The 24,755-nt window shown below is 44.2% G+C and overlaps 1 protein-coding gene across 9 annotated transcripts in view; it reads left to right on the top strand.

The window, feature by feature from the left end:
* The window catches only part of DMD (dystrophin), a 1,912,888-nt gene that overhangs the window by 1,730,606 nt on the left and 157,527 nt on the right, over positions 1 to 24,755 (top strand). For all 9 annotated transcript variants that reach the window (XM_043538015.1, XM_043538014.1, XM_043538013.1 and 6 more), the window contains one exon: positions 6,401 to 6,479. In XM_043538015.1, coding sequence (XP_043393950.1) covers positions 6,401 to 6,479 — 79 coding nt within the window. The remainder of the gene's footprint in view (positions 1 to 6,400; positions 6,480 to 24,755) is intronic.

Genomic DNA, 24,755 nt, shown 5'->3' with positions numbered 1-24,755 from the left:
AGTAAGGGTATGTCTACACTACGGAATTAGGTTGAATTTATAGAAGTCGGTTTTTTAGAAATCGGTTTTATATATTCGAGTGTGTGTGTCCCCACAGAAAATGCTCTAAGTGCATTAAGTGCATTAACTCGGCGGAGTGCTTCCACAGTACCGAGGCAAGCGTCAACTTCCGGAGTGTTGCACTGTGGGTAGCTATCCCACAGTTCCCGCAGTCTCCGCTGCCCATTGGAATTCTGGGTTGAGATCCCAATGCCTGATGGGGCTAAAACATTGTCGCGGGTGGTTCTGGGTACATATCGTCAGGCCCCGTTCCCTCCCTCCCTCCGTGAAAGCAAGGGCAGGCAATTGTTTCGCGCCTTTTTTCCTGAGTTACCTGTGCAGACGCCATACCACGGCAAGCATGGAGCCTGCTCAGATAACCGTCACCGTATGTCTCCTGGGTGCTGGCAGACGAGGTACTGCATTGCTACACTGTAGCAGCAACCCATTGCCTTCTGGCAGCAGACAGTGCAATACGACTGGTAGCCGTCCTCGTCATGTCCGAGGTGCTCCTGGCTACGTCGGCCAGGAGCGCCTGGGCAGACATGGGCGCAGGGACTAAATTTGGAGTGACTTGTCCAGGTCATTCTCTTTAGTCCTGCAGTCAGTCTTATTGAACCATCTTATGGTGAGCAGGCAGACGATACGGATTGCTAGCAGTCGTACTGTACCATCTTCTGCCGGGCAGGCAAGAGATGACGATGGCTAGCAATCGTACTGTACCATCTTCTGCCAAGCAGCCATGAGATGTGGATGGCATGCAGTCCTTCTGCACCGTCTGCTGCCAGCCAAAGATGTAAAAGATAGATGGAGTGGATCAAAACAAGAAATAGACCAGATTTGTTTTGTACTCATTTGCAAATCTCCCCACCGCCCCCCATCTAGGGGAGTCATTCCTCTAGGTCACACTGCAGTCACTCACAGAGAAGGTGCAGCGAGGTAAATCTAGCCATGTATCAATCAGAGGCCAGACTAACCTCCTTGTTCCAATAAGAACAATAACTTAGGTGCACCATTTCTTATTGGAACCCTCCGTGAAGTCCTGCCTGAAATACTCCTTGATGTAAAGCCACCCCCTTTGTTGATTTTAGCTTCCTGAAGCCAACCCTGTAAGCCGTGTCGTCAGTCGCCGCTCCCTCCGTCAGAGCAACGGCAGACAAACGTTCCGCGCCTTTTTTCTGTGCGGACGCCATACCAAGGCAAGCATGGAGGCCGCTCAGCTCACTTTGGCAATTAGGAGCACATTAAACACCACACGCATTATCCAGCAGTATATGCAGCACCAGAACCTGGCAGAGCGATACCGGGCAAGGAGGCGACGTCAGCGCGGTCACGTGAGTGATCAGGACATGGACACAGATTTCTCTGAAAGCATGGGCCCTGCCAATGCATGCATCATGGTGCTAATGGGGCAGGTTCATGCTGTGGAACGCTGATTCTGGGCTCGGGAAACAAGCACAGACTGGTGGGACCACATAGTGTTGCAGGTCTGGGACAATTCCCAGTGGCTGCGAAACTTTCACATGCGTAAGGGCACTTTCATGGAACTTTGTGACTTGCTTTCCGCTGTCCTGAAGCGCATGAATACCAAGATGAGAGCAGCCCTCACAGTTGAGAAGCGAGTGGCGATAGCCCTGTGGAAACTTGCAACGCCAGACAGCTACCGGTCAGTTGGGAATCAATTTGGAGTGGGCAAATCTACTGTTGGGGCTGCTGTGATGCAAGTAGCCCACGCAATCAAAGATCTGCTGATATCAAGGGTAGTGACCCTGGGAAATGTGCAGGTCATAGTGGATGGCTTTGCTGCAATGGGATTCCCTAACTGTGGTGGGGCCATAGATGGAACCCATATCCCTATCTTGGCACCGGAGCACCAAACCGGCGAGTACATAAACCGCAAGGGGTACTTTTCAATAGTGCTGCAAGCTCTGGTGGATCACAAGGGACGTTTCACCAACATCAACGTGGGATGGCTGGGAAAGGTACATGATGCTTGCATCTTCAGGAACTCTGGTCTGTTTCAAAAGCTGCAGGAAGGGACTTTATTCCCAGACCAGAAAATAACTGTTGGGGACGTTGAAATGCCTATAGTTATCCTTGGGGACCCAGCCTACCCCTTAATGCCATGGCTCATGAAGCCGTACACAGGCAGCCTGGACAGTAGTCAGGAGCTGTTCAACTACAGGCTGAGCAAGTGCAGAATGGTGGTAGAATGTGCATTTGGACGTTTAAAGGCGCGCTGGCGCAGTTTACTGACTCGCTTAGACCTCAGCGAAACCAATATTCCCACTGTTATTACTGCTTGCTGTGTGCTCCACAATATCTGTGAGAGTAAGGGGGAGACATTTATGGCGGGGTGGGAGGTTAAGGCAAATTGCCTGGCTGCTGGTTATGCACAGCCAGACACCAGGGTGGTTAGAAGAGCACAGGAGGGCGCGGTATGCATCAGAGAAGCTTTGAAAACCAGTTTCATGACTGGCCAGGCTACGGTGTGAAAGTTCTCTTTGTTTCTCCTTGATGAAACCCCCCACCCCTTGGTTCACTCTACTTTCCTGCAAGCTAACCACCCTCCCCTCCTCCCTTTAATCATTGCTTGCAGAGGCAATAAAGTCATTGTTCCTTCACATTCATGCATTCTTTATTCATTCATCACACAAATAGGGGGACGACTACCAAGGTAGCCCAGGAGGGGTGGTGGAGGAGGGAAGGAAAATGCCACACAGCACTTTAAAAGTTTACAACTTTAAAATTTATTGAATGCCAGCCTTCTTTTTTTGTGCAATCCTCTGTGGCGGAGTGGCTGGTTGGCCGGTGGCCCCCCCACCGCGTTCTTGGGTGTCTGGGTGTGGAGGCTATGGAACTTGGGGAGGAGGGCGGTTGGTTACACAGGGGCTGTAGTGGCAGTCTGTGCTCCAGCTGCCTTTGCGGCAGCTCAACCATACACTGGAGCATACTGGTTTGGTCCTCCAGCAGCCTCAGCATTGAATCCTGCCTCCTCTGATCACGCTGCCGCCACATTTGAGCTTCAGCCCTCTCTTCAGCCCACCACTTACTCTCTTCAGCCCGCCACCTCTCCTCCCGGACATTTTGTGCTTTCCTGCACTCTGACATTATTTGCCTCCACGCATTCGTCTGTGCTCTGTCAGTGTGGGAGGACTGCATGAGCTCAGAGAACATTTCATCACGAGTGCGTTTTTTTTTCTTTCTAATCTTCACTAGCCTCTGGGAAGGAGAAGATCCTGCGATCATTGAAACACATGCAGCTGGTGGAGAAAAAAAAAGGGACAGCGGTATTTAAAAAGACACATTTTATAAAACAGTGGCTACAGTCTTTCAGGGTAAACCTTGCTGTTAACATTACATACATAGCACATGTGCTTTCGTTACAAGGTCGCATTTTGCCTCCCCCCACCGCGTGGCTACCCCCTCAACCCTCCCCCTTCCCCGTGGCTAACAGCGGGGAACATTTCTGTTCAGCCGCAGGCAAACAGCTCAGCAGGAATGGGCTCCTCTGAATGTCCCCTGAAGAAAAGCACCCTATTTCAACCAGGAGACCATGAATGATATCTCACTCTCCTGAGGATAACACAGAGAGATAAAGAACGGATGTTTGAATGCCAGCAAACATACACTGCAATGCTTTGTTGTACAATGATTCCCGAGTATGTGTTACTGGCCTGGAGTGGTAAAGTGTCCTACCATGAAGGACGCAATAAGGCTGCCCTCCCCAGAAACCTTTTGCAAAGGCTTTGGGAGTACATCCAGGAGAGCCGCGAATGGCAGGGCAAATTAATCCTTTCACATGCTTGCTTTTAAACCATGTATATTTTAAAAGGTACACTCACCGGAGGTCCCTTCTCCACCTGCCAGGTCCAGGAGGCAGCCTTGGGTGGGTTCGGGGGGTACTGGCTCCAGGTCCAGGGTGAGAAACAGTTCCTGACTGTCGGGAAAACCGGTTTCTCCGCTTGCTTGCTGTGAGCTATCTACAACCTCATCATCATCATCATCATCTTCTTCATCCCCAAATCTGCTTCCGTGTTGCTTCCATCTCCATTGAAGGAATCAAACAACACAGCTGGGGTAGTGGTGGCTGAACCCCCTAAAATGGCATGCAGCTCATCATAGAAGCAGCATGTTTGGGGCTCTGACCCGGAGCGGCCGTTCGCCCCTCTGGTTTTCTGGTAGGCTTCCCTCAGCTCCTTAAGTTTCACGTGGCACTGCTTCGGATCCCTGTTATGGCCTCTGTCCTTCATGCCCTGGGAGATTTTGACAAAGGTTTTGGCATTTCGAAAACTGGAACGGAGTTCTGATAGCACGGATTCCTCTCCCCATACAGCAATCAGATCCCGTACCTCCCGTTCAGTCCATGCTGGAGCTCTTTTGCGATTCTGGGACTCCATCATGGTCACCTCTGCTGATGAGCTCAGCGTGGTCACCTGCAGCTTGCCACACTGCCCAAACAGGAAATGAGATTCAAAAGTTCGCAGTTCTTTTCCTGTCTACCTGGCCAGTGCATCTGAGTTGAGAGCGCTGTCCAGAGCGGTCACAATGGAGCATTCTGGGGTAGCTCCCGGAGGCCAATACCGTCGAATTGTGTCCACAGTATCCCAAATTCGACCCGGCAAGGCCGATTTAAGCGCTAATCCACTTGTCAGGGGTGGAGTACGGAAATCGATTTTAAGAGCCCTTTAAGTCGAAATAAAGGGCTTCATCATGTGGACGGGTCAGGTTTACATCGATTTAATGCTGCTAAATTCGACCTAAAGTCCTAGTGTAGACCAGGGCTAAGATAGTTGAAATAATGGGAGCCACTGCCCAAAGCACAGAAGCTGAGTTTTGTGGGTAGAAGGCTTTCTCAGGGGGCTGATTGCAAACACAGGGTGCCTCTGTGTATCTGTGACTGGGAAGCAGCCAGAGGCAGTCAGAAGAAGACATGGAAGGCACAAGAAAACCAAGGAGATAGCAAGAGAAGCACTTGCAATGTGACACTATGAGAAAACCAAGAGAGACGGTTTGGGGGGCAGAGTGCTGACTGGAAAGAGACTTGCAACTGTGAACAAAGAAATTACCTCCTGTTGTTTGAGCCCTACTGTGTTGAGGGAAACAGGACTTTGTACATTCTTTGTAAATAAACGGGATTGCATCAAAGAAATACCTGACTTCTCCATGAATTGCTTCTCCTAATGGTAACAAACCACAAGACCCCAAACATTGGCCACTCACTCATGTCAAAAGGGTGAACGTGCTACTGCCAACACCTACAAATATTAAAACTGAAAACCTGAATTTCCTTTTTCATCATATTTGGTGTTTGTTACCTATTTATACATCTCTCTCAATGTGGACAACAAAACCAAACTTAATCTGTTCCCCTTTCTGTTTTTCCTGTACTAATATAGTGCTCCATTGTTTGGTTTGCAGACCTTGCAGGGAAATGCTTACATTCAGTTAATCTGCTTCCTATTAGTTATTTTCTTTAAAACATTTCTGATAATTTACTATTATTAGCTTTAAGTATTTTTGGTTTCTAAATGCTAAATTTAGACCTAAGTTACCTGACATTGTCCTTTGGAAATATAATACATAAAGTTGTTAGTGAATATCACTCATGTTGTTTGGAATTTTCTGTACGAGGTTATCTTACTGCCCACCTGTCCTAGACACACTGTTTTATACTGAGACACACAGATTTGGGGGGTTTAAAATGTAAACCATAATTGTACAGTAGTTGTGTCTTCATCCAATACATCAGCCCAACAAGACACTAAAAAACATTTTCTTCAAAGTACAGTACCATACTGGGAAGAAAAGGTCAAGGGGATGGGAGTCAATTGAATCAGAGAACAAAGAATATGCTTGTACCCAAACACTAGTTGATTACCAGCATTGTAGCACTACATATGTGCAGTTGGCATCTCATACTAAATGAGATTACTTTCTTTTATACTTGTTATTATTTTATGCTGTTTGCTCTCAAAAAGTTCATTCATAGTCATTCAAATTCAGGTAATAAAAGAGGGGTTTGTTTGCCATTTTAATGTTCGCAAGAAAGAAAACAGAATCTTTTTTATTATTATTTTGGCTGGAGGCCGTTCAGATGGTTTAACAGAAAGGGGTTTATCAGGCTGTTTATTGTGGGCCTGATCCAATGCCATTTAAATTAGTAGAAAAACATTGTTGACCTCCCTGGTCTTTGGATTCAACCTGGTAAACTGCAATCAAACCTTTGGTTTATAAATTGTTGCATGAGTGTTCTTTTGTCTTATACAAAACAAAACTCTTTAATGAAATAGACACCTAACTTTAATTGCTATTTGTTACATGTTTGAGAGGAGAGTCATTTTTCTCTTCTTTTTCTCAGGTGGCCATTGATGAGCGCATCAGACAGTTGCATGAAGCCCACAGGGATTTTGGCCCTACATCTCAGCACTTCCTTTCCAGTAAGTCATTTTTAGTTTTCCTTGCATAACTTATGCAGTGCTCCTTAGAAATTAAAACCTCAGTTAGGTAGCCAGCCCTGCCATTGGTGTCAACTAGAGTTGCTATCAGTTTCCATTTTAAACCCCATTGCAGATGGTTTTAGAACTCAACGGTAAAAAATTAATTGTGGGCTAAAACTTGGTATAGAAGTGTACTGATTTCAATAAAATCCAGTATAGATGGGAAAAGCCTACCAACATCAGGTCCCCTTACCTTTTTTTCTACCAGTGCAGGATTATTCCTGTATTAGACTTGTCCACTCTAGTTTGAAAGCTGGGAGTTGTTGCTGACTAATTAAATAAAATAGACTTTCTGATAACTATAATTATTTCATATGTGTATGGTACCTGTACCCCAAGTTCTTTATAAATTTTCAGTATATACTGACTTTGAATTCATATATACTTTTCTTACATGATGTCTTAAAATGATCACATAGCTGTAGTTTTCATATGTGTGCATAATCATAGAATTTTAGGGTTGGAAGAGACCTCAGGAGGTGATCTAGTCCAACCCCCTGCTCAAAGCAGGACCAATCCCAACTAAATCATCCCAGCCAGGGCTTTGTCAAGCCAGGCCTTAAAAACCTCTAAGGATGGAGATTCCACCACCTCCCTAGGTAACCCCATTCCAATGCATCACACCACCCTCCTAGACAAATAGTTTTTCCTAATATCCAGCCCAGACCTTCCCCACTGGAACTTGAGGCCATTGCTCTTTGTTTTGTCATCTGCCACCACTGAGAAGAGCCTAGCTCCATCCTCCTTAGAACCACCCTTCAGGTAGCTGAAGGCTGCTATCAAATTCCCCCTCACTCTTCTCTTCTGCAGACTAAATAATCCCAGTTCCTTCATCCTCTCCTCATAAGTCATGTTCCCCAGCCCCCTAATCATTTTCATTGCCCTCCTCTGGACTCTCTTCAATTTGTCCACATCCTTTCTGTAGTGGGGGGCCTAAAACTGAGCACAAAACTCCAGATATGGCCTCATCAGTACCAAACAGAGGGGAATAATCACTTCCCTCGATTTGCTGGCAATGCCCCTATTAATGCAGCCCAAAATGCAGTTAGCCTTCTTGTCAGCAAGGGTACACTGTTGACTCATATCCAGCTTCTTGTCCACTGTAATCCCCAGGTCCTTTTCTGCAGAACTACTGCTTAGTCCGTTGGTCCTCAGCCTGCAGCAGTGCATGGGGTTCTTCTGTCCTAAGTGCAGGACTCTGCACTTGTCCTTGTTGAACCCCATCAGATTTCTTTTGGCCCAATCCTCCAATTTGTCTAGGTCACTCTGGACCCTATCCCTACCCTCCAGTGTATTTACCTGTAGAAACCCTTCTTGTTACTCTTCACATCCCTTGCTAGCTGCAACTCCAATTGTGCTTTGGCCTTCCTGATTACACCCCTACATGCTCCAGCAATATTTTTGTACTCCTCCCTAGTCATCTGTCCAAATTTCTATGTCTTGTAAGCTTCCTTTTTGTGTTTAAGCTCACAGAAGATTTTTTTGTTACGCCAAGCTGGTTGCCTGCCATATGTGCTATTCTTTCTGCACATCGGGATAGTTTGTTCCTGTGTCCTCAATAAGGCTTCTTTAAAATACAGCCAGCTCTCCTGGACTCCTTTCCCCCTCATATTAGCCTCCCAGGGGATCCTGCTCATCAGTTCCCTGAGGGAGTCAAAGTCTGCTTTTCTGAAGTCCAGGGTCCGTATTCTGCTGCTCTCCTTTCTTCTTTTTTTCAGGATCCTGAACTCGATCATCTCATTGTCACTGCTGCCGAGGTTACCACCCTACCTTTTACTTCCCCTACCAATTCTTCCCTGTTTGTGAGCAGCAGGTCAAGAGGAACATGGCCCCTAGTTGGTTCCTCCAGCACTTACACTAGGAAGTTGTCCCCAACACTCTCCAAAAACTTCCTGGATTGTAATATATATAATCACGTAGTATTAACAAGACAAAACCATCCTGCTAATTATTGAGACCAAGTGTTGTATCACAAATCTACAACACTACATTAAGGATGAAACCTATTCTAATAAAACCCTGCTTTCAGCTTGCAAATGTTTTGTCTGGAGGGAAAAAAATCACAAATTTGGGCAAGACTGAAATTTAGCATCTGCAGCACCCAATCTATTTATCTATTGCTTTACATAGACACAAATATTAATTAACCCTACTGTTCCTCTGAGAATATACCCATTGCACTACCTGGTATTAGGAATAAATGCACAGATGATCAGGTAGATGTCCTTGTTAGGTTCTTTGTGGTAGCTGCTTACATTTCTGTTTCGTTAAGAGGATGAAATTCATACATGCTGATTTTGGAAAGTCGATTGAGTAAAACAGGGGATAGTCTTGCTACAGAGAAACTTAGAAGCCTGAAACCCAACAAAAATATAGAATGTTTGGCTGTCTGGTTACCATTAATTTTGCTGAATGCAGTAAAGATACTACTGAATCAGTGAGCCATCCCCGTTGTTAAGATAACCCATACATTTGTGCCATACATTTGTGCTCAGCTCAACTCTGGTTATTGACTGTGAATCAATATTAGTTAACCATTGGTACAACTTACCAAGGGCTTTGGTGGATTCTCCATCCCTGGAAATCTTTTAAATCCAGATTGGCTGTTTTTCTTAAAAGTATGTTTTAGGTCAAATTCAAACAGGATTACTTCAGGAAAATTCAGTGGCCTGTGTTATGCGGGAATATTCTTTCTCCCCTCGTCCCCCACTACTTGTTTTTCTTGTGATTTATATGTTTTAAATCAGAGAGTCATAGAGCTTAATGCCAGAAGGGACCACCAGATCATCTAGTTTGACCTCCTATGTATCACAGGCTACCAACCCCACCAGCACCCACACACAGAACCCAACAGCTCAACTTCAAATGACAAATGTGAGAATTCCCAGTTGGCAAGAATTTCTGAGCTATTTAGTGTTAGTTTGGATGGAACATGGCTCCTTGCAGGAATGATACAGGATGGGGCTCTTTGGTGGATAAGGGTTTAAAGATACCAATTAGATCTTCAGATTAGGGGTTTTTTTTATCAGAGGTAAACTCTGGGATGGCAGAAGACAATGACTTCAGCTAAGTTCATTGGCTCCTACTGAGTAAAACTCATATGGCCAAAGTAAAATGGTGGCCACTTTTCACATGGCAGTTATAGTGTGGAAACTCACAAGGGGCAAGTTGGGCCCATAAGAAAAACATTTATAGTTATAGGCCTTGCATAGTTCATCTACTTAGCAGAAGAATAGCCGTTATTTAAACTTTTTTTCCAATGCTGTAACAAACCATTATTGTCTTTGCCAGCAATTCAACTCCCCCTCACCCCCATAACTTTATCAAGGATGTTTTGAAGTGCACTGAAAGACAACTTGAAACAGCTTCAAAGCATCAAGGCAGAGACTGAAATGAAGCTGCTTGGAAGCCACGTCTTTGGCCTATTGTACTGCGATTAAACGAAAGTAAATAGCAGAACTTTATTTAAGAGATTATATCAATGGAATAGAGCACAGTCACAGGATAATGGTCTCCTGCTGCTTGATACATTCCAAGGGGAAACCAACCAAGGCATTTATCAAAAATAGATGTTGAGAGACAGATTTTATTTTCAAAGAAGTAGACAGTCTGTGCCAATGTTGTGTTTAAACGGTTTTATTTCTGCTATACCACGTGATTAGTGATGCAGGTGTTATCAATCTGCCTGAAAGACATTGATGTTCAGACCTATATAGCATTATCAAACAGTTCCATGTAGACTGGCATTGAGGACAAACTTGTTTTTCCACCAATCAGAAATAAATTTATTTTTAAAGGTATAAGTTTTAATAGTGCATTATAATTTTAGGAAGAAACTGGTTTCTAAATTGGTTATTAGCTGTTTACCACAGGTAAAGCATCCTGTTTATGAATTTGATAAACAAAGGCGGGAAATTAACACCGTAGCTGTTTGGCAAAACCCAAACCAGGTGCCATAGTGTGCCAAACCAGCATAAAATCTGATGGCACAGTGCAGTCTGAAGGTTGTTCAAATCTGCATCCTATTTTATCCAAACTCTGAGAGTTTGTGGAAGAGGGAGGCAAAAGAAAAGCTTTGGAGTTTAGCCCATTGGATTTAAAGCTTTGGAGTTTAGCCCATTTAAAATAACATTAATTATCTACATTAACTAATGGAAGTCAATTCAAACTGAAACCTTCCCCTCTCTCTTCACTTACCCATTTTGCCTGGCACAGGAGTAGACAGCTGAGGGCGGCGGGGGGGGCTTTAGTTCCCCTTGTCAAGCTGTCCTGCTAGAACAAATATCAATAGCAGTGTAGCTGTAGTACCACGAGTCGCGGCGGTGGAGGTACAGCTTAGACTTGCCGGATACAAACCTGCCTGTAACCAGTGGGTGTGTATGCAGCACAGCTAAGCCAGGCCTTTGCCGCCACTGTCCGTGCTGCTGTGGCGATGCTGCTATTTATACTCACACTAGCTCTGTGAGAGCTAGCGCAGTCTGTGTACGGAAGCAGGGGAATCACACCATTAGCTCATTTCCCAGTTGAATGAAGTGTGGAAAGTTAAAACCAAGAACTTTTATATAAATCCAGTGTTTCACTTGAGCAGGTGTAGTTTATATTGAATACCAAAACGTCTACTCTTACATTGCCTTCTAATTTCAATAAATTCATAGATTTTTACCTCAGAAGGCACCACTGTGATTGTCTAGCCTGACCTCTGGCATAACACAGGCTGTAGAATTATCCTGTAGTAACTCCTGCTTCAAGTCCAATATCTGTGTCTGAACACACAGTGTATGTGTGTATCTCTTAGAAAAACACGCAAGCGTGAGTTAAAAATTTCCACTGATGAGAATCCGCCACAAGCACACTCCACTGCCTGGCTTTGTAGTCTGAATTTGTTTAGCTTCAGCTCCCAGCCATTGGTTCTCATTGTACCTTGAAATACTGCTTCTCGGTATTATAATAGCTTAAAAAGCAGATTCTTTATTTTAAAAAAGTTCATATTGTATATCTCAGTTACTATGGGCCAGATCCTGAGTAGCATCAAAGCAGAGCTTGGTGCAGCTGAGCAGGCGTTGCGGGCGGGGAGTGGAAAACCAGCTTTGCAGCCTCCAAATCGTGGACCGTTCTGTACTGGTACTAGGTCGGGGTGGGCAAACTTTTTGGCCTGAGGTCTGCATCGGGTTTCTGAAATTGTATGGAGGGCCGGTTAGGGGAGGCTGTGCCTCCCCAAACAGCCAGGCATGGCCGGCCCCCACCCCCTATCTGACCCCTCCTGCTTCTTGCCCCCTGATGGCCCCCCAGCGACCCCTGGCCATCCACCCCCCACCCCACTCTCTGTCCCCTAACCGCCCCCTGTCCCCTGCCCCATCCAACCTCCCCTCTCCTTCCTGACTGCCCCCCAGGACCCCTGCCCCATCCAACCACCCCTTCTCCCTGACCGCCCCGGACACCCCGCCCCTAACTGCCCCCCTGCCGCCTCATCCAACCCCCCCTTCCTTCCTGACTGCCCCCCTTGAACCCCTGCCCCACCCCACTCCCCCCCATCCCCTGAACGCCCCCGGAACCCCTGCCCCTGACTGCCCCCCGCCGCCGCATCCAACCCCTCCTCTCCTTCCTGACTGCCACACCCCGGGACCCCTGCTTCCATTCAACCCCCCCTGTTCCCCACCCTCTGACCACCCCACCCCCTATCGGACCCCTCCTGCTTCTCGCCCCCTGATGGCCCCCCAGCGAGCCCTGCCCATCCAGCCCCCGACCCCTCTCTCTGTCCCCTGACCGCCCCCAGTCCCCTGCCCCATCCAACCTCCCCTCTCCTTCCTGACTGCCCCCCAGGATCCCTGCCCCATCCAACTACCCTTTCTCCCTGACCGCCCCGGACACCCCACCCTAACTGCCCCCGGCCGCCCCATCCAACCCCCCCTTCCTTCCTGACTGCCCCCCCTTGAACCCCTGCCTCACCCCACTCCCCCTCCCCCTGTCCCCTGATCGCCCCCGGAACCCCTGCCCCTGACTGTCCCCCACCACCCCATCCAACCCCTCCTCTCCTTCCTGACTGCCCCCCCCCGGGACCCTTGCTTCCATTCAACCTCCTCTGTTCCCCACCCTCTGACCACCCCGCTCTCTATCCACACCCCTGGCCCCTGACCATCCCCCGAACTCCCCTGCCCTCTATCCACCACCCCCCCTTACCGTGCTGCCTGAACCACCGGTGGCTGGCGGCACAGCTGCACCAGGACAGGCAGCCGCGTCGTGCAGTGCAGAGCACCGGGTCAGGCCATGGCTCTGCAGCTGTGCTGCCCCAGGAGCTTGCCGCCCAGAGCACTGCGCCGATGGCACAGTGAGCTGAGGCTGCAGGGGAGAGGGGACAACGGGGGAAGGGCCGGGGACTAGCCTCCTGGGCCAGGAGCTCAGGGGCCGGGCAGGACAGTCCCGCGGGCCAGATGTTAGGGTTACTTTGAAAGCAGCTAGGGCACAGGGAAGACTTGCCTTGTATTTCAGTGGTGCGTGCGCGCATACATATACACACATGTAGGACTTAAGTCAAACAGCTGGTTTTATTTCCTTTAAATACTGGACATACTTTAAATATTTACAGAATGCTTCTGGAGCATTAATATTCAGCAATTTGAGAGCTGGTGATGGCTCCACAAGTCCGTTGGCTACACTGAGCAGTGTGCTCTGCACTAATAAAGCCACCTTGCATTTACATCGCTCCCAGCAGCACTACTGCTAGAGGCAGTTTGTTGGGGAGCTGTGATGTCAGAACATCAGCTGGCCAGCACTGAGAGATGTGCAGTCATTCCTGCGAGCATTGCTTTTGTAATTATACTTCTGGGAGCAAATGTGTGAAAAATAAGGATGCCTCCCAGTGAAGCGGGAGGTCAGATCGGGGTGAATTCATGCTTTTTAAATGGGTCTTGCAGCACAATGAAAGCAAGTGAGGCCAAAAAAGGTCAGTCTAGTGATGGCAATAACAGTCTAGTGATGGCAACTTAAAAGAAAATAGGATCAGGAGGATTCCACTCTGTGGATTTATTTCACATATATATTCACCACAAAATCGTTAACTTGGAGTTAAGGTTGCTAGGCTGCACATCCCACCAGTGCACCTGTAGTAATCAAAGCAATAAGCCATTAAGTCTCTCAGCACCCCAGTTAAACTCCCCTCATGAGTTGTCCCTCTCAAGCTCTTTTCAACCATAACTCCATGCTCATCCTGAACAATGATCAGGCAGGCACTCTTCAACTCCAGCCATGTTTACTGGCTATTTGTTTATGTGTTTTGGTGATTAAGATGGGATGGCTGTGATCTGAATAGATTACTTTGCAAGTAATTCTACGCAGGTGGCACATGAGGTCTGTATGGCTGGGTGCAAGATATGATGTTTTCTGTAATGTTTCAGAAAAGTTATTGGTGACCTAGTTATTGTTCAGAATTGGGCACGTTGGAAGTTACAGAGTTATAATTACAGGTTTCAGAGTAGCAGCTTTGCTTCTCTACAAAAGAAAAAGGACACTAAACTATTTAAACTACTACAAGCCACAAGAGGCCACAGCAATGGTTCCCTTAACCCACCCAGCAATATTGTTAATCTATCCAACTATACTCTTAGCCCAGCAGAAGAATCTGTCCTATCTCGGGGCCTCTCCTTCTGCCCCTCTACCCCCACGAACATGATACAGTTCTGTGGTGACCTAGAATCCTATTTTTGACGTCTCTGACTCAAGGAATATTTCCAACACACCTCTGAACAACATACTAATCCACAGAGACCTTCCTACCAACGCTACAAAAAGAAGGATTCTGGGTGGACTCCTCCTGAAGGTCGAAACAACAGGCTGGACTTCTACATAGAGTGCTTCCGCCGACGTACATGGGCTGAAATTGTGGAAAAGCAGCATCACTTGCCCCATAACCTCAGCCGTGCAGAACACAATGCCATCCACAGCCTCAGAGTTATAATTGTATCTATGTGGCTGGAGATGGGGGCTGCATGAGGCTGGGAGCTTGGTGCTTGGATGAAGCTGTGGCTGGGGGGAAAGAGGGACTTCAGGAGAAATGTGAGGCATGGAAAGGAGCTCTTCCACTTTCTGGGTCTCTGCCTCTAGGCACAAGACCCACTTTTTTTTCATTTCCTCCACTCCACTCCCAACCCCATAGTCCTGCTTTCTTTTCCCCAGACCTCCGCCACATACCTACTCACTCCTTTTCCTTTCGGAGACCAGTGGCACAGTGTGTCTGTGCTGAGGCATCAGCATTTTAAAGTCTTCCCTTGGCAGGGGATAAAGCCAGTAGTGCCAGAGGAGCTAACTCCAGTCCCCACTCTTCTCCCTGCACACAAGCTTTTTCCCCCAGGCCACCCACACATTCTTGCTAAATTCCTGTTACTTTGTCCCTCAATACTCTGCTCAGTCCCACCTGCCTCCTCAAGCCAAGTTCTCTTTGACTGCCTTCTTTATCCCCCATGAACTCCTCCATAGTTCCACAGACCCCTATCTCTTTCCCAGAGCTTATCCCTTGGCCCCTGTTGCCTAGTTAATCTCCCTGGCTCCCCTAATCTCCCTGGTTCCTCGGTGAGTTTTGGAGCTGGTGAGGGATAAACACCAGGGAGGGGGAGGAGTTATTTAAGTTAAGTGCCAATATGGACACAAGAACAAATGGATATAAACTGGCCATCAACAAGTTTGTTTGAAATTAGACAAAAGTTTCTAACCAACAGAGGAGTGCAGTTCTGGAACAACCTTCCAAGGGCAGCAATGGGGGCAAAAAACCTAACTGGCTTCAAGACTGAGCTTGATAAGTTTGTGGAGGGGATGACTTGATGGGACTGCCTACAATGGCATGTGGCCCAACTGTGACTTCTAGCAGCAATATCTCCAACATCTGGTGATCGGACACTAGAACAGGAGGGCTCTGAGTTACAGCAGAGAATTCTTTCCCAGGTGTCTGGCTGGAGGGTCTTGCCCACATGCTCACGGTCTAACTGATCATCATATTTGGGGTCACGAAGGAATTTTCCCTTGGGCCAGATTGGCAGAGACCCTGGGGGGTTATCACCTTCCTCTGCAGCATGGGTCACTTGCAGGTTTAAACTAGTGTAAATGGTGGATTCTCTGTAACTTGAATCCTTTAAATCATGATTTGAAGACTTAGTAACTCAGAGGTTATGAGTTGATTACTGAAGTGGGTGGCTGAGGTTCTGTGGCTTGCAATATACAAGAGGACAGAGTAGAGATCATGATGGTCCTCTCTGACCTTAAAATATATGAGTCAAAGGCTAAGGCTGGCAGCCTTAACAGAAGTAGCTGTTAAGATGGAGTTTGATAAATGTCAAAAGTGGCCCATGGCCATATCCAAGATGTTACATGAATGCATGTGTGGATGAAGTTGGTAGTTTGTGAAGACTGCAGATGTTTAGCTAGAAGGACCCACACAAATGTGTGAAAAACTGTATAATTTCTAAAAAGGATCATTTTAAAATGTTTCCTCTGCAAAAGTTAGTGAATATTAAACTAAAAATATCACATAGAAAATTCTATTGTCCTCTGAAGGAGTTTGGAGTTGAAATGCAGTAACTGAAGTGTGAAGCACAGGATTTTCAGTCCTGTTTCAAGTACAAATTTCAGCACAATCTCAACTGTGGAGCTGCAACTCTCTCCCCTGTAATAACGGTGCTTTGTCGGCTCCTTTTGTTTTGATCTGTGATGCTGCCTTTTACAGAGAATGGGATTCATTGTCTGTTGTTGGAGGATCCATCTGTATTTGTAAGGATAGTTATTACTTCCTTTTGAGATAAAATAAATGAGAGGTAGGAGAGATGTCAGGCTGTTTTTAAATGCCACTAACTGTTCAATCAGCCTGCCATCAATCCTGGTTTTTAATGCTGTAACTCATTGACATGCACCACTTGTGATTGCTGAAAAATAGAAGGTATTACAACTTTTAAACATACAGTTAGAACTTGTCATTTACAGCCTGATTCCTGTAGGATTCTCACATACAGTGTGTTGATGATGTGACTCAGTGAAATAATGCACAGATATAACTGGCAATTACCTGTAACTCGCAGGGCCGGCTCTAGGCTTTTTGCCACCCCAAGCTCCGAGAGCGCAACTGCCCAAGGAAAAAAAAGAAAAAGGATGGCCAGAATGCCACCCCAGGAATTGTGCTGTCCCAAGCATGTGCTTGCAGTGCTGGTGCCTAGAGCCAGTCTTGGTAACTCGTTTTGGAGATCACAAGGGTTTTTTTTCCTTGCTTAGAAGTGCTCATTCCATCTGTGGCTCCAAAATATCAGCAGTTTAGAGATGAACCCCGATTTTTATCAAGATAGGGAACCAAGAGATATTTGGGTAAAAGCAAAACATTTAGGCATGCATGTTTAAAAGGCATGTTTACATCTGTCTCGTATTTTGTGGTTTGGTGGATTCTCCTGATACAAAGAGCTAGGACTTAAAGTTTAATTGGATATACCTAGCTGTATTTTAAAATTTCAAATTATAAAGAACAGGTCGCTTTTTTCCATTCTGTATTTAACAAATAGCTCCAATGATCAGAACCAGTTTTCTCAAACTCTTTTTTTAAAGCCATCACATGCCAGTACTTTATATAGAAAACGGTTAATCATCATTAGAACTATTAGTTAACATTCAGAAGTAGATAAATAATGGTTGGAAATGTGTGTTTAAGATTTGGAAACTAAATCTCATATTTAGTTATCCTTTGGATAGAGTCCAGAGTTCCTGGGACTGTTCCTTGTTTCCTCACGCTCTGTTTTAAATTTCAGGTTCTGAAAGATGTTTTCCTCATTATTTCTTGCCATTTCTGCCTTACAAAGATGGCAGTTAATAAATTGTAGAACTAAATACTTTCCTAGTCACTTTCCATTGCATAGAGATTTTGCTCTAATGTAAATTATTTGCAATTGACGAAAAACACCTTTTCAGTTTACAGTTTTGGCATTAATAGCCTGAACAGGCAACCACTAAAGTCACAGTCAAACTCCCATGGATTTTCAAAAATGACAAATCAGACCCTATTTCATTTGACTACTTTGTTGCCAGTCTTAAAGATGAGACTATGGACTGCATTGGATCTGGACACCAAGTTATTATTCTTCAGTTCTAGAGGCTGCATATGTTACTTCAGTCTGTGCTGATCATGAGAATTTAAGATTTGACAGAATAAATCAAACTGGTTTTAGATTTTAATTGGTGCATGGATTGTCTCTTTTGTGTATTTCTACAGCACCCAGCAAAATAGGTGTTCAGCCCCATAATACACACATAGTCAATTGTTTAGCTTGTGTCAGGGCCAGGCTGTGGGTAGCCTGTGTGCATGGGTCACTTATGAAGTTGTGATCAGGAGTTGAGTAACAGAGTTAGGGTCGAGCCAGGTGCGGAGTTGCAGACAGGAGGCAAGTAGCAGAGTCAGGGCTGAACTGGAGTTAGGAGCCAGAGTCTTGGGTTCACAGCAAGGCAAGATCTGGAGGGAGTCTGCTCAGAATGCTCCCTCATGGCTTCCTCATTTATACACCAGCATGTGTCAGCCATTAGGCTGTCAGAAGGCCACCACTCAGGTCTTGCTGGGCAATACTTCCTGCAGTGTCTGGCTTCACAGAGTCTCCCTTCAGGTGACAAATTTTTTCTGCCCCCATGCAAGTGGTGGGAAGGGCTAGTTGTCCAAGTACATGCCTAGGATCTTGGACAGGACCATACTCAGGGCTATGCTACTATTTTAGTGCACTAGCTCTATTGGTATGTCTACCAAGCTGGAAGTTACACCTCCAATCATAGGCAATGACTATGACTTTTATTTTTCCTGGTGGATGCTCAACCCCCGCTCCACCCTGAGGCCCTGCCCCCACTCTTCCTCTCCCCTTGAAGGCCCCAGCCCTGCCCCTCTCGGAGACCCCGCCATCGATCCACCTCTTGGGCCTGCTCTGCCCTCTGCCCTGAGGCCCCACCCTCATTCTGCCTCTTCCAGCCCCACTCCACCCCCCGCCACTCTCCCCTCTCCCCCGAGCACCTCCAGCCAGCCACCGAACAGCTGATCAGCAGCCCCACTGAACAGCTGTGACTGGTGGGTGCTGAGCACCCTCTATTTTTTTTCTGTGGGTGCTTGAGCCCTAGAGCACCCACAGAGTCAATGCCCATGCTTCCAGTTCCAAGTATAGGTGTGCTTTTTAAAACCTAGATACAACATTCCCCTCTTTGGGTATCTTTGAATTGAGCCACACAAAGCTAAGTACTGAATTTATATAGAGGTGTAAAGTGTATGGAGGTAGAGAGAAGCAAAAGCCACCATCCCCAACCTGCAACCAGAGTTTAAATCTACAGTGCAGCGTACAGTGGAAGATTTCAGTCTCCAGGGCTGCCAGCCCTGCACCTTTCAAGGAGAGTCAAGTGCACTTAAAGGAAGAAAAGAGACTTAAAGAAGAAATGCAAATAATCTTTATTGGATGTTTCGCTCCTGAGCTCTTGCCATTGTTACTATCATCATTAAGGGAGGAATGACTTTGCAGTAGCAGTGGGCAGCAATTTAAGTTCAAGACCTGCTTAATGAGTGAAGCATGTTAAAAGTTAGAGGGAATTATATTAAATACACATGGGCCACATCTACACTAGCACTTTTTTGTAAAATGTCTTATCATTGCACTACCACCAGTGCAGTTCCATACGTGGTAGCAACAGTAGGAGCACCTGGGGTTTTAAACACCATGTCCCCTAGACCGGCTCTGCTGTGCAAGATTAGATGATCTATGATGGTTGAAGAGTCTACATGAGCACCCTTACATTGCTGCCACCAGTGGTTGTGAAAATAATAGGAAATCTTAAGAAAAATGTTCATGTGGATAGCTCAGGTGTTTTGCGGGGAAATTGATAGTACTGTATTCTGTGGTTCAAGAGGCACCATGCATCTAATGATCAGTCCTGCTGGGCTGCTGCTTTTTAATATTCCCTCATATTTTCTTCTCTCAAAGATATTGACTGCAATAGAGCCGTGCATAGCATAGCGATAAATGTGATTCATCATGAATTAGAATTCTGATTATGTGCTGGATCCCCCACCTGCAAATTCAGTTTTACATGATAAAAATGGTCAAATTCAACTCTCTGGCCAAAATCAAAAATTTCAGTTAGTTCTTCACTAACAGAAGTTGCTTATTTCCCCTATTTTTTACTACAATAATAACTTTTGGTGGTGAAAAAAGTCTTCCATTAAAAAACTTACGGTGACAATGAACAATATTTCAAGGAAAAATGTTTTTCTCCTATTTCATTGAATTTAATTTTCACACATCTCTACAATGCAGTGTACAGTGTTATTTAAAAGCAGTTTGTTGTTGGTGGAATGATCTCATGCATTTCATAGCAGCATTATTCATAGTTTAATATGTTTTAATCTTTGATGATGTTTCTCCAATATTGAGTATGTCACAGCTATCCATGATGTTTTCTTAACTCTTAGATGAGTATAAGCTTCATACAGAGTCATTATTTATTAACTACTTCTGTGCTGCCTACAGGACCAGATTACGGGGGAGGGATAGCTCAGTGGTTTGAGCGTTGGCCTGCTAAACCCAGGGTTGTGAGTTCAATCCTTGAGGGGGCCATTTGGGATCTGGGGCAAAAATTGGGGATTGGTCCTGCTTTGGGCAGGGGGTTGGACTAGATGACCTCCTGAGGTCCCTTCCAACCCTGGTATTCTATGATTTCTGAGGCAAACTTTCCCTGCTGCTGCCCTGTGTATCTGGTATGTCCTTATTGAAGCACCTCTGGAAGATTCAGACTTCAAGATTCAAACATTTCTAGTGCAGCACAGTTTAGCAGTGAAGCAGTTAAACAGTGTGACAGAGTTGTCATGAGCTATAAATTGTGCTCAGTTAAAACATATTCTTTATGTTCTGAAATGCCTGGTGTGTAAAGCAATGAGGCTATTCTCTTTATGTCAGAACTCATTCTGTTATGTTTGGCTCTATAAGGCTTGAAATGTTTATCTAAGATTTATTTTTCTAATAGTCCATTTTATTCTCTCTGCACAGAAGCCACAATTTGTTCGATGTGACAGAAACCAGTTTTAGAGATTTTCTCTTTCAAAGTCTTGAGTGCAGCCAACATTGATTATTAGACTTGTCAGCAGTACACAAACGTAGTTGGCTACATAAAACTGACCGATATCTACAGTATCAGTCTACTTGGTACAATACCCTTTTCAAGCAGGTGCAAGTATTTCGTTGCGGCTCTATGGAACAGTAACGTCCAAGCAAATGAGCCTGGGATCGATTTTATGCTTTGTGGTGATCTCTGCAACCTTCTGAATGACTTCACAGTATGCTGTTCACCATCTGTAATGATGCTAAGGAACATGTTATCTATCTAGTAGCTGTATAATGTTTCTCACCAGTGACGCCCGGCAACCATTATGTTTCAAGTTGGTCATAAAGATTTCAGCAGTTATTGCAGACCTGGGAGGCCTCATTTATAATTCCTGTGGAGCGACTCTCTGTTGTGCTGCCCCTCTTCACATGTTCAGATCTTTATGGCTAATCAGCCCATCTTCCAAAGTTTGAGAAGCAGTCTTAAAGCATTTTACTCTACTTGCGATCGCAGACAGCACTGCAGTGCAGACAGAGAAGCAGTGTGTAATTTAACTGTTGAAGAATCCAAATTGGAATTTAACTGCTTAGCTCACTTCAATTCCTGAGAACCCACCCACAGATGCAGGCTTAAATCAGATTCCAACCTAGCTCAGCTAGTTGAGCTAGACCCCATGGTGGGCAATTTTTATGCAAGTTAGGTTTTGATTGATGTTTTTCTCCTTCTAACTTTTAAATCTTTCAACCAATATATTCTGACATCAGTTTCTAGGTTATACAGTGAGTCATTATGCCTCTATGCGACACAACATCAGTGTTCCACGTCGTAATTTACTGTAATAACAAATATGCATAAGATAGAAATAGGCCCTCTGTAAATGAGTAAAATAATATTATACATGTATACACTACCTTTCATTGAGAAGGATCCTAAAGAACTTCCCAAATTACACATACCCCCCCACACACACTCAGATAAGCAGCTCTTTCTAGAGTGAAGATGGCAGTCAGCCAGCCAGCATATAGCCTGCTTTAATTGACTGGGGATTGCTGTAACTTACCTTGCCCTTAGGAAAAGTACTAGGAGATCTTTAATGTCTGTGTAAAACAACCATATCTTGTTTATTATGATACCTTAAAGTAAATACAATGGTACTCAATTTATCTATTTTGAAAGACTCAGCTCTACACATATGTGAACCTGTGATTCTAGGTATTTCCAGACTTGAGGATTAGACCACTAAGCCATCACTATCTGCCTTCATAAGGAATGACAAATACAATACCTCAACAAAAGGTTAAACCATTAGTAAAAGAAGTGTTATACATTGCGGGGGGTGAGGGGGAGTAAACAGATTCTAAGATGTGTATTTGGTTAAAAATAAAAATAATAATGCACAAAAGAGCAACAGAAGTCAGCGAAGTCAAAGTATCATAGGTAGAGGCCCTGCCTGAAGTCATTCTCCAATGCTTAATTTAGGCACATCATTAAATACCTCGCTAAACTGGAGCTAGAGTGACCAATTTGTAAATATTGCAGGGTTTTTTTTATGGTTATGAACACGTGTGTGAGCTCAGATCCAAACCTCACAAAGCTGTAATTCACTCATATGAAACCGCTAACAAACAGCAATGAGCAGGTCACAGAGTAGATTGAAGCATTGAACAGTGTGGTTGCCATCAAAAAAATTACAGTTTCACTCCCCTCTCCTGAGTTATCTGAGATACTGAGGATTTTCTCTATATTTACAATTGAAAACATATCCATGTCACTGTGTGAAAACGGTGAGTGAATGTTAACATTTTAATAATGACCATTGGAAGTAGTTTTTGATAGAAATTGTATTAAATTGATTTTAGCCAAGACTATCTCTGAATATTTTGGTGGATAGGTGCAATAAACGACCATTTACGTTTGATAGTTTTAAATGTATTGTATACATGATTCCCATAATGATATAATAATAATAATTGATAAATGATAATAATTTCATACAAATTAAATATTTATTAGATTATTTTTGAATTTCATCTATAAACACAGCTAAAATGACACCAGCATCCTATTTAAATATCCGGTCAAACCCCTGCATAGATTAAAATACTGTTGAACTGTGGAGCACAGAGATCCAACATGCTGCTGCTTCATTTTGCATTGTGAATAGACATAAATACCAACTTACATGAACATGGTCTGTGAAATTTAGCCTCAATTCAATGATAGTGCACACATTAAATTTAATATGTTAGCACATCAAAGGTAGAAAAAAAACTCTGAAAATAGATAACTATTAAACGATTACTAATGCATAGCAATGCTAATGGAGTGCAAGGAGATTTAAATCCATTTTTTAAAAAGACACTTTTTGCTACGCTATTTTATTTCAGTAGTCAACATTGCTGGTGGCTGGTTCATATAGCAGTGGATTCTTACACTATGCAAAGCTAAAACTATAAGGCACTTTTGAATTACACTTTGCAAATAGGGAAATGTCTGTTTCTTGAGTATAACACACAGGGAAGCTATGGTGTCATACAACAACGTTTTCCAGAAAGTCTTCTTTGATAGACTACTAAAATGGTGTTACCAGGATTTAAAGATATATGTCTATTTCTTATACTGGCTTTGTAATGGATGACAAACCTCTACTGGTACCAGGAGATAAGAAACAGCTCTTCTCAGCTGCTGGTTTTGTGCCAGAAATGAGATGATTATTCTCAGAGCACAGTTGTAAAAGGTACCACATATTTTGTCAACTCAAATTTATGCAAGACTAGAATCATCCAGGACAGCAGAAACTGTATAACAGACAACCTCACAACAGTCTCTTAAAGGAACACTAAATCCAATTATGCAGAACATCACAGAATTGTTTATTTCTAAAGCATTTAGTTCCACTGAAAGCAGAATATTTGTCCTTGTTTTTTTTTAAATGGATCAAAAACACTTTTGTGTATAAGATTCTGGAATAATAAGTTATGCCTGGAAAACTGTTGCCCAGATGAATTCAGGAGTGAAGGAGAAGTACACCTTCCAGAATAATTACAGCAACCCATCCTATCCTTTAGATAGTCCATAAATAAATAACACTTTATTTGATTTTAAGATGGGAACTGTAGCTGAGGTGTTCTCACTATGAAAGCTAAGGTTTGGTTTGGGTTTTTTGGGGAAAGGGCCTTTTTACCCTCTAATGCAGTTCGGGGAGTTGAATGGGTAGGGCTTTTTAATTATAAATACATATTATTTCATACAAAGTAGATCACATCCTCAAATTAATGTAGGGTTTTTTCGGGAGGAATGGGGAAGTGGATGTAGTTGTTCTGTTGTTTTTTATTCTTCAGAATATCTGGTTCCATAATCCAAATGTTTTTAAAGCCAGTTTGTATGCCATCCTCTAGCCTTACATAGCTAGGAAGATTAAGCTACATGAACAACTGAAATTGTCTGTTATAGATACATGTGGAAGGTGGATGGCATTCTTCCTAGTTCTTAATTTCAGATAACACATAGCATTTGGAGGTTTTCTGCATCCAAGCATATAGTGGAGTGAGTTTATCATGACAGAAGTTAAGATGTAGATATTATTGGGAATGTGGGAAGATGGTGAATATCAGCTATGTTAGTTTTTGTTGGTTTTATTTATTTATTTATTTATTTATATTACCATATTACCCTAAGAGCCCTAGTTATGGAGTAGGACTCATTGTGCTAGGCACTATACAAATACTGAACAAAAAGACTGTCCCTGCCGCCAAAGAGTTTAAAATCTAAGTAATATATTACAGTACTTAACTCTGTGTGTGTATTTATATGTATCAAATATATGCACCATCTTTATTCTGTCCCTTTGCATATACGTATTATGATAGAGTTTTCAAATATATGACCACGTGCTATGTTCTGCAGAACCCATCTGAGGGTCAGATTCTGCATCCCTTACTCACCTTGAATAATACCTTATTCCATGATTAGTGCTCTTCAAATCAATTGGACTGCTCCTGAAGCAAAGTGCTACTCCATGTGAGTGAGAATGGCAAGAATCTGGCCTTCAGTGAGCAGGACAGAGAGTAGTCAGGGAAATAAAACAGCTGTTCAATATTTCTTTTTAACCTCACCATTCAGTGTTCAGCT

The sequence above is a fragment of the Chelonia mydas genome, chromosome 1 (genome assembly GCF_015237465.2).
Source record: "Chelonia mydas isolate rCheMyd1 chromosome 1, rCheMyd1.pri.v2, whole genome shotgun sequence".
Taxonomy (NCBI): Eukaryota; Metazoa; Chordata; order Testudines; family Cheloniidae; genus Chelonia; species Chelonia mydas.
The sequence above is the reverse complement of the archived record's forward strand: the minus strand, read 5'-3'. Positions and strand labels throughout refer to the sequence as shown.